Source organism: Sus scrofa, chromosome 2, assembly GCF_054392235.1.
Source record: "Sus scrofa isolate SSC_HxYL_T2T_F1_AM1 chromosome 2, Sscrofa_HxYL_maternal_Yorkshire_Landrace_v2.0, whole genome shotgun sequence".
Taxonomy (NCBI): Eukaryota; Metazoa; Chordata; class Mammalia; order Artiodactyla; family Suidae; genus Sus; species Sus scrofa.
Window position 1 is genome coordinate 10,240,410 of NC_139384.1, and position 9,573 is coordinate 10,249,982.

The 9,573-nt window shown below is 54.4% G+C and overlaps 1 protein-coding gene across 1 annotated transcript; it reads right to left on the reverse strand.

Moving 5' to 3' along the window:
* Positions 1 to 575: 575 nt before the first annotated feature.
* On the reverse strand, positions 576 to 8,954 carry PGA5 (pepsinogen A5). The gene is given in 9 exon segments (NM_213873.2): positions 576 to 775; positions 1,785 to 1,883; positions 1,975 to 2,119; positions 3,178 to 3,294; positions 4,421 to 4,620; positions 5,278 to 5,396; positions 5,929 to 6,046; positions 8,292 to 8,448; positions 8,884 to 8,954. Coding segments are annotated over 9 exon segments (1,158 nt in total). The 5' UTR covers positions 8,937 to 8,954; the 3' UTR covers positions 576 to 625.
* Positions 8,955 to 9,573: the final 619 nt, after the last annotated feature.

Sequence of the window (9,573 nt, forward strand, 5' to 3'; positions counted from 1 at the left end):
TCATGGCAGAGCAGCCTGGTAGATTCTGGGGTGTTAGCCTCTCTCACTGCTCTGGCCCGTCCTATGGGACATACCGCCCTGCCTGGCCTCCTAGGGAAGGTCACCATCCGTGATCGCTGTCCCTTGACCTCTTTCCTTTTCTCATGATCTCTTCTTGGCTTTGAGAAAAATAAGGAGTTACTCCCTCAACCAAGACGTCAGGTGCTCTGCTCTATGAGGAGATAAGGAGCCTGGCATTTCTGGTCTCCAAGTCTGTCTTTATATGATACTCCCACCTGGACCAGCTGAAGCCTGTTTGTCTTCCAGCTCTGTTACCAAGTGGGGGCTGCCGCTGTCACTGTGTTTGGTGCTGTCCAAGTGGATGCAGTCATTTCCGTCCCCCCCCAGCCCCTCCCTGGTGGTCTGACCCCCATGATGTAGAAGAGAACACTGATGAAGAAAAACAACCCCACAGAGCACTTTCCAGGAGGTGATGATTTATTCTACGTTATTGGTGTGACAGGGAACAGGACCAAGATTCCACCTCCACGATCCCAGAGGAAAAGCGATCAGAATTATCTACATGGAAGCGCGGGGATAGAACCAAGGCGGGATCTTCCTGGGAGGTGGCTGGAGAGACGCAGGCTCAGGCCACGGGAGCCAGGCCGACCTTGTTGTTGGCCCTGTCAAAGACGGTGTAGTACTGGCGGATGAAGACGTCACCCAGGATCCAGAGCTCTCCGGAGGAGGTGGGGACATCCATGCCCTCGAAGCCGCTGGTGCAGCTGTCATCGTCCTGGAGGAAAGGAGAATCAGACTGGGGCCGGGACACAGACCCGGCAGTGCCAGGTGGCCAGAGGGTGAGCATCCGGGGCCGTGGTCCACTGCAAGGCATGTGCAAGGAGGCGCTTCCTGGCTTGTGCCGGGGGACTCGGTTCTTGCCGGCCTGGGGTCTGCCCCGCATAAGCGGCCAACTGCACTCATGGATTCCAGGGATTACTAGACATTATCTAGTGTTCCTGGCAGATGCACCAACCCTGACATCAGCATCAGAGCTAAGGGGTTTAGGGAGAACTCAGCTGCCTGGAAGGATTTGGGAAGCGGCTGGTGACACAGCCTTTTCTCATTATTCTGAGCCCGTTGTCGCAGGGGCAAACCGGATCAGCTGTTAGTCCTTTTCATGCTCTAAGTCACTGGGCCAGTCACCTTGGCTGCATGGTAGAATCACCTGGGAAGTTTGACCCTCCCCTGCACCCCCAACCCCCACCGTGGCTCAGGCCCCACCCTTCCTAATTAATCCACGTCACTGGGGGAGGGGCCTTAGGCGTCCATCCTTCTTGCTGCAAACGAGTCTCCCATCCGGCATTATAATCGGAGGTAGAGTTTTCCTGGGGCTCATCTAACTGAAGATTTATTATTTGGCAGAGACCTAGGAGCATCGTAAGCCCTGGTCCTGCGGAAAATGTGGTCTCCCTTTGCCCAGCCCTTTGTCGCCTGGATGTGGTCAATGTCCCATGATCACCCCGACCCCACCCAGAGCGTGGGGAAAGCTCCAGCTTTTAGACCAGGACACTGAGGCTACGGAAGCTCGTAACTTGCTCAGAATCCCCAGGCCAGTAATAGAGCCCCAGAGCTTGGACTCAGGGGTTGAACTAGGAATCCTCTTTTCACGCCCGCCATCAGCCTTTGCCTCCCCCTGCCTCCCGCCCTGGGTTCTGCATCCAAATTCTCACTTCTGCATTTATTTTGGATGTGGCCACATTCAGTGTGGGCACATCTAGGTGGAAGGCCCAGGGTCCCCTTACCTGCAGGATGTAGGCACTGGGGCTCAGAGGGTACTGGACACCGTTGATGGTGAAGACGATGTCAGGCAGGCTGTCGATGGAGGAGCAGCTGATCACCATCTGGAAAGGGCGACGGTTAGAAGAGCTCTCCTTCCTCCTGGGGCGGACCTACCACTTGGGTCTAGCACAGGGCAGTCAGGGCTAGACTCACCTCGCCATATGAGTTCTCGCTGGCTCCGATGTCGCTCTGGATGTTGGCAATGGCACTGGTGGGGCCGGTCAGCAGAGAGGTGCCCGTATCCACAATGGCCTGGCAGCCACCGCTGCAAGCGATGGTCTCTCCGTCCATGGTGATGCTGAGGATGAGATTCGAGTCAGGGTCGCCTGAGCCCCCAGGGGGGACCTCTGCCAGGTAGGAACCGGGTGACCCTGGAGGTCCCTGTTCCCCATTCATTGGCCGGTGCCTAACATTGCAGCTTCTCTCCATCACATGCTCATTCCTTCTATTCACTCATGTACTCAAGTGCCTTCTCTGGTCGGCACGGGAGAGGCAAAGCCAGACAAGATGGGTGCATGGTTTCTGGCTGCAGGGAGCTCACACCCTAGCTGGAAAGTTATGCTCGAGGAAGAATAGGATGAGCAAGGCACGTGGCAGGGGAACGGAACACCCCCCCCTCCCCCAGGGTGGCTTGGAGCAACCAGGGAAGGTTTCTCGGGGAAGCAGATACTCAGAGGTAGGGAGGTGACGAGCTGGAGGAGGACCTCACAGACAGAGGGGATGGAGGGTGGGGAGTGATGGAGACAAGGGGAGCAGGGGCAGGAGTTCGAGGACCTGTGGGGTTTTAGCACGCCTGGGGCAGACGCAAGGTGATCAGTGGGTTTCTGTTTGCCCAGGATGCTCTTGGGTTTAGTACTGAAAGCCAGGCATCCCGGGAAACCTGAGCAATGGGTCACCCTAGCAGGCCAGCTGTGGAAAGAACAGCTGGAGGATGAGGCTGCATGGGGGACGGACAAGCCCTGAAGGCGTCTCAGCCGTTTTCCCTCCACCCTAGATTGAAAGTGACAGGTCCTCTAAATGCTGAGCTAGGTAGACAGAGTGGGGTCCTCAATCCTTGAATCTTCCCAAGGATTCTGGTAGATTGTTCTGCCTCCTTGCCCAGAAGGAAAGTGGCTGTCCCACCCTTGCAGAACCCTTGGGGGGCTCCCTGACAGCCCTCTTCCTCCAGGGAGGTGCCTTTCTTGGGGTCTCTCGGGGTCTCTCTGGCTCGGCCAACTTCTGCCTTCCCTTCTGGAGCACCTTTTGCGGTGCTGGCTGTTCCAGGGGGACCCTGGCGTGCTTAGCTAAACGGTGAATCTGTAAAGAAACGGGATCGGGGGCCCCTGCCAGGATGTTGCCCATCCACAGTGCCCTCACCTGTCCAAGGTAATCTGCCAGTAACCCTCGACGGAAACAGGCACCCAGTTCAGGCTTCCTGTGTAGTAAGAAGAATCGATGCCGCCCAACAACACCACACTGCCGCTATCGTCATTGCTGTGGAACGTGGAGGGAAGACAGGAGGTCATTCATTCACTCATTCATTCATTCACTCATTCAACTGAACATAAATTATGCACATTCTGAGAGCTATTCTCCTTTATTTATTTACTTTTTTTGGCAGCACCCTCGGTGTGCAGAAGTTCCTGGGCCTGGAATCGAACCGGAGCCACAGCAGTGACAATGCTCAATCCTTAATCCCTAGCCAGAGAACAGCACCCCCTACCCCCCCAAACAAGGAATCATCTGGTCCAAAAATGTCCATAGTGCTCTGATGGGGAAACTGATCTATTTGGCCCCACCTGAAATATCTAAGTGCCCATAAAGGGAGATTATGTTTAGGAGCTGACTGGAATATTCAGTGGCCAAGAGGAAAAAAGGAGAAAAGGGCCTTTCAGTTGTAAACTACAGGGGAGGGTCCTTGTTACTGGAATATTCATTGTCTAAATATCTCTGTAGTTTCAGGGTAGATAGGGAAGCAAGTGGAAATGACGATAAGAAATGAATCACCAAAGAGTTGGTCACGCACAGACGGTGACCTCACTCACCTAACCCCACCCCCCTGCCCTGTCAACCTCTGACAGTCCCTGGGTCACAGTGGGGTTATAGGGAACAGGTAATAACCTAAAGAAAAACATGAGCAGTAACAAATGGCTTCAAAAGACAAGGATGTGAGTGTCAGAGGAACGTTGACGACACGCCCTTGGTTATTCTGGCATAAACCTCTATTTAACCAAAACCAACACTTGATTTATTCTTTTTTTTTTTTTGTCTTTTTGTCTTTTCTAGGGCCGCACTCATGGCATATGGAGGTTCCCAGGCTAGGGGTCTAATTGGAGCTGTAGCTGCCGACCTACAACAGAGCTACAGCAACTCGGGATCCAAGCCGCGTCTGTGACCTACACCACAGGTCACGGCAGCGCTGAATCCTTAACCCACTGAGCAAGGCCAGGGATCGAACCCACAACCTCATGGTTCCTAGTCGGATTTGTTAACCACTGCGCCACCACGGGAACTCTAGACATTGACCTTTCTAAGCCTCTGCCAGCCAAGATTCCCTCTGCCCACGCCCAGCCCTTGACAATGGCCTGCTGGACCAGGAGACCCCCCTTGCGCAACTTACGAGCTCAGGTAGACGGAGAAGAGGTCTTGGGAAACCAGGCCCTGGTCCCACAGGTTGTCAAAGACAGGGGTGGCCCCGGAGGCGGAGATGCTGGGGTAGGCCAGACCCAGGATGCCGTCGAAGGGGGCGTAGTACAGGAAGGAGCCGGGCTCTGTCTCGCTCAGGCCAAAGATCTGGTTGGTGTCGCTGATGCCTCCGACCTGGGTGGGGGGGCGGGGGTCCAAGAAGTTCAGGATCAGTGTGTTGGCTGAACCCTGTAGGGTGTCAGCCCTGGGCCCAGGGCATCCCTGGTTCGTTTTGTGTAGGGCTTGGCTTCCAGGCATCAGGCCGGAAGGAGGGGAGAGGGATTATCTCTGAGAATGCTCGTGATTCCACTGGAAGGAACAATTGAGGCTGAGCTCCAGATGGCCACCAACTGCAACTTGGTGTGAGAATTTGATGCAGAACAGATGGTCACCGTGTGTTTGCGTTTCTGAGGATCAGATGCGTAGTGGGAACCCCAGGCAAATCAGAGCCCTTGAGCCCCACTGTGTCCTGGGTGGGGAGGTGCGGGTGGAACTTTTGTGCTGCTGGTTGGGGGGAGGAGGAAGAAGAAGAGGTGCTCGCCCCTCCCATAGTATTCAGCTTGGGTGGCTTATGGCTCCAGGCACCCGGCCCCTTGTCTCTGCTGTCCCCACTAGAAATGTCTGTGACATCCCTGCCACTTTCCTCATGTCCCAGTCAGGTTACTTTATTGGTCACTGAGACCCGTATTGCTTAGATGAGCTTGTTTTGGGCGATGCCCACTGGCTTCCAAGGTCCCCAGAAGCTGTTCCCAGGGCTTGGCAGGATGAGGTGGTTCACCAGCAGGGGCTCACCTGGACGGTGTCGTATCCAAGGATGCCTGTCATGCTACCGGTGCCATAGGTGATGGACAGCTCCTGGCTGGTGGCCTCGAAGGTGGAGGAGTCATCAGGGTTGAACTGGTTGTGGTCGCCTGCAGGGGCAAGAAGTGACATGATTAAACTCCCAAAGCTGAGCGAGCATCCTGGGCTGGGGGCATCTCCCAGGGGTGGGTGCCCTGGTTCTGGGTGGGGCTTTGGAGGAGAAAGGGAATCCTCTCCCCAGACTTTGGAGCTCAGACCTTCCTAGCTTCCATTTCTGATTGGTTGGACCAATTGAGACCTTTCCACTGATGGAAGATCCTCCAGAGGACCACCCCCCCACGAGGCTAAGGCTGGCTGGGACGGGTCCAGGGCTGCCCAGGTCACGTGCATCTTCACACTCTCTGCCGCCGGACTGAACTGCCTGAGGACCCTGTGGGACTCACTCCTTGACCCTCCGAGGGCACCTGAGCCCAGTCCTTGACCCCCTCCCCCCAGGCATCTGAGCCCAGTGCTGGGCACATAGTAGGTGCTCAGTAAATGCCCGTTGAGTGAATCCCTGAGTGACTCTGGCAGGCTTGGAATTGGACCTATTTGAGACTGCTGAATGTTCAGGGCTCCTGGTGAGGCGGGGAGGGCACTTACTGCAGGCGAGACTAGAGCAGTAGACAGAGGGCACCCACAGGTTGGAGGAGCCGGTGTCAAAGATGACGGTGAAGTCCTGAGCGGGGGTTCCAATGCCGATGGTGCCAAAGTACTCAGTCTGCGGGGGTGGGGATGGCACGGCTCACGGACTGGGGACTCCACTGCCTGGCCTCCCCGGGGACTGTCTCTGGGTCATCTCTTTAATCCCCTCCCATCTTCCCCTTTACTAGCCTCCTCGCCTTTTCCTCTCTATCCAATGCATCCATCCTTCAAGGCTGAGCCTGGTCTCCCCTCCTCCTTGAAGTCTTCCCTGATTGCTCCTTTGTCCCCCTCTGACCGTTCTCGTCTAGGCCTCATCAACACCTAATAACAACCTGCCGTTCCCTCCCCTCTTCAGCTCATGCCTTGCATGTCTCAGGCTTGCTGTCCTAGAGAACGTGCACTCTTGCCCAGGGCTGGAACCTTATGGTGCCCAGCAGAGGAAAGGCTTAGGCACTTTCTCATTAAATTGTTTTTTTTTTTTTTTCTTTTTCTTTTCTTTTTAGGGCCACATCTGCGGCATGTGGAAGTTCCCAGGCTAGGGGTCCAATCAGAGCTTCAGCTGCTAGCCTACATCACAGCCACAGCAATGCCAGAGATCTGAGCTGCATCTGTGACCAACACTGCAGCTCATGGCAATGCCGGATCCTTAACCCACTGAGCGAGGCCAGGGATCGAACCCACGTCCTCATGGATAGTAGGGTTTGTAACCTGCTGAGCCACCATGGGAACTCCCCAGATTTTTACCCTTAGTGGCAGCACTTTCTCCCTTGCCAGCTCTGTTCCAGCCACGCCGATATGGCTATTCTTTGATGACAAGCTCCTTTCCATTCCAGGGCCTGTGCACTTGCTATTCCTTGTGCTAGGAAAGGGTTTATTCTAGATCTTTCCTCAGCTGGCTCCTTCTCATCCATCCTTCAGAGCTCTAGTCAAATGTCACCTCCCCCTAAGAGGTCCTCCCAGACCACTTTATCTACACCTGCTCCCGCCCCATTCTTCTTCTTCCGTTTACCCGAATTAATTAATTTTTCTTTGTGGCACTTGTCATTGCCTGGAATGATCGTCCATACTTATTTATCTGTCTCTTATTTGTCTGTCCTTCTAGAATACAAGTTCCAGGATCTTTGCTTAGTCACCACTGTCACCCCAGCTCCTGGCAGAAAGCCTCTGGTGCAAGGGTGGTACTTTGTAAATATTTGTTAAGTGAGCAAATGGGCTAATTTTGCCAAGCTCTTACCAAGGGCTGGGCCCTGTACTAAGCACTCAAAAAAAAAAAAAAAAAAAAAAAAACCAAACCGCCCCCCCAAAAAACCCCCAAAAACCCCCAAACCAAAGGAAAAAAACAAAAACCCCACAAAAAACAAAAACTACATTATTGCATGAATTACTCGATCCCTTCTGATTATTCATGGTTCTGTTTCACGAAGGATGAAGCCGAGGCTCACTCAGATAATTTAAATGACTAGCCCCAAAGGATTAGCGCTTAGATTTGCTCCAGGCCTGGCAGGTTTCATAGGCTAAGCTTCTAAGGCCAGGCAACCTGGCTTTCTATCCTTGGCTTTCACACAGGGGACACACAAGAGCTACTGAGGCTGAGGCTGGTTGACAGTGAACGTGACACACCGAGTGTGTGGCAGGTGGTAGGGCAGGGCTGTGGGGTCCCACATAGAAGAGTCAGAGTGATCTTCCTAAAACTGCAGTCTGGCCTTGTCAACCCCTCTAGTTAGGATAACTGAGAAGCAATTAGGATGCAGACTCTTATCCCAGACTCTGGCCAGGCTCTACCTGCCGACCGCCGGGGCCTTGCTTTGAAAATGAACACCGATTTCCTTTGCTCAAAGGCCCTCTGCTCCCTGCAGTTACAGGGCCTGGAACAAGCTGTCCCGCTCTCTGGGACCCTCACCTGTCCTCTTGGAACCCCTACTCTTCCTTCACTGCCTGAGGGAGGCGTCTCTGCCTACCACCTGCTACACACTCGGTGTGTCACCTTCACGATCAACCAGTCTCAGCCTGGTTGTACTTGTCAGGCTTTGCGAGGCTGACTGTCGCCTGTCTCTACTACCAGGCTATGAGCTCCCTCAGGTGCATCACTGCTGCTTCCCTGGGCCCAGCATAGTGCCTGATACACATGGAGGAGCTCCAGATACTGGATGAGTGAACGAGGGAATGAATGAATGAGAGCAACAGGTTTGATGGAGTTTTCCTGCCCTCCCTGTGCCTCTGAGATCTAGGGAGCAGCTCCCTGGGTTACTGTGGCATGGGGGGCTCAGAGCTCTGGGATTGCCCCTACCCCGACCCTGGGCCGGGTCCCTGGGGCTACTCACATCCAGGTAGTTCTCAAGGGGCTCATCGCCTATCAGGGCAGCGGCCTCGGGGAAGTACTTGCTGGCCGGGTTGTGTTTGTGGGTCTTCAGGAAGTCCTTCAGCTTGCCATTCTTGATCAGGTTCTGCCTCAAGGACTTCTTCCTGACCAGCGGGACCCTGTGGAGCATTTGCCAACAGAAGGTTTGGAGGAAGAAGAGTGATCAGGCAGGGGTCCCCCTCCTGGGGTGCGGGGGGAGACCCCGGAAGGAGAAGGAAGCAGGTCCAGGAGCGGAAGAAGGAAGTCGAGAGGGGAGATGCTTCCGTTTGGGGCCCAGGAGCACAGAGATGGGTTAAGGTGTTGTCCAAAGTCGCCGGGGCCTGGAGTTGGAGCCGGGAACCCAGCCCAGGCTAGGCTGTTAACCACCTCTGCGGTGCTGTGTCCCCAAAAGGGCAGAGCAGGGGAGACCTGAGACAGTTGAAGAGAGAGGACTTGTGGGAGGGAAGAAGGGAAAAGGAAGATACGGCAGAAAGAGATGTGATGCCACAGGCAGCAAAGGGAAAAGAAATATCCCCCCCTGGAAGCTGTTTGTGCGGCATGTCCCCCAGACTCACTTGACGAGGCACTCGGAGAGCACCACCAAGCTGAGCAGCAGTAGCCACTTCATGGTTCTTCCTGGCTCCCAAGTCTCCAGAGAAGGGAAGATGGATGGAAGGTATGCAGCAGGAGGCAAGAGCTGCTCCTTTTATACAGTTCGAGTCCTTGGGAATGGCCTTATCAGCCACCAAACGTCACCCTTTACCCTTACCCCAAACAGAAAATTTCCTGATAAGATGGTCCCTGCCCTGAGCCATGTTCTGGGAAGTTTCCAGTTGGGTAGCTTTCCACTGTAGTCACCTCCCGCGGTTGGGAATGGTCCCTGCAGAGAGCGCGTGCTGGGAAAGTGGGCTTATTCCTTAAATGATGCAATGCATTAAAACTGACAAGCTGACTCTTTAGACTAAAGTGGTCCAAAGTGCCCCTTACATTGAACAGATGTCAGAGGGGCTCTGGGTACCCTTGATGTGTCCCGGTTGGGATTTTCAGAGAGCAGCTCTCCTTTCGGTGATGGGCCATGTTCCTGTAGCTGCTGCCCCCAAGCATATTGGTAGGTCAGTGGTTTGGGACTCAAGACTCATTTCCCATAGAAAGGTCATCATATGGGGTTGTTGGGTGCCTAATTAGCCTATGGGACTTACTTTGCTCTTGCTTCTCATGGCAGTTGGGTTGAGTCTTCGGAAAGTGGTGTGTGTAGCACAGAGGAA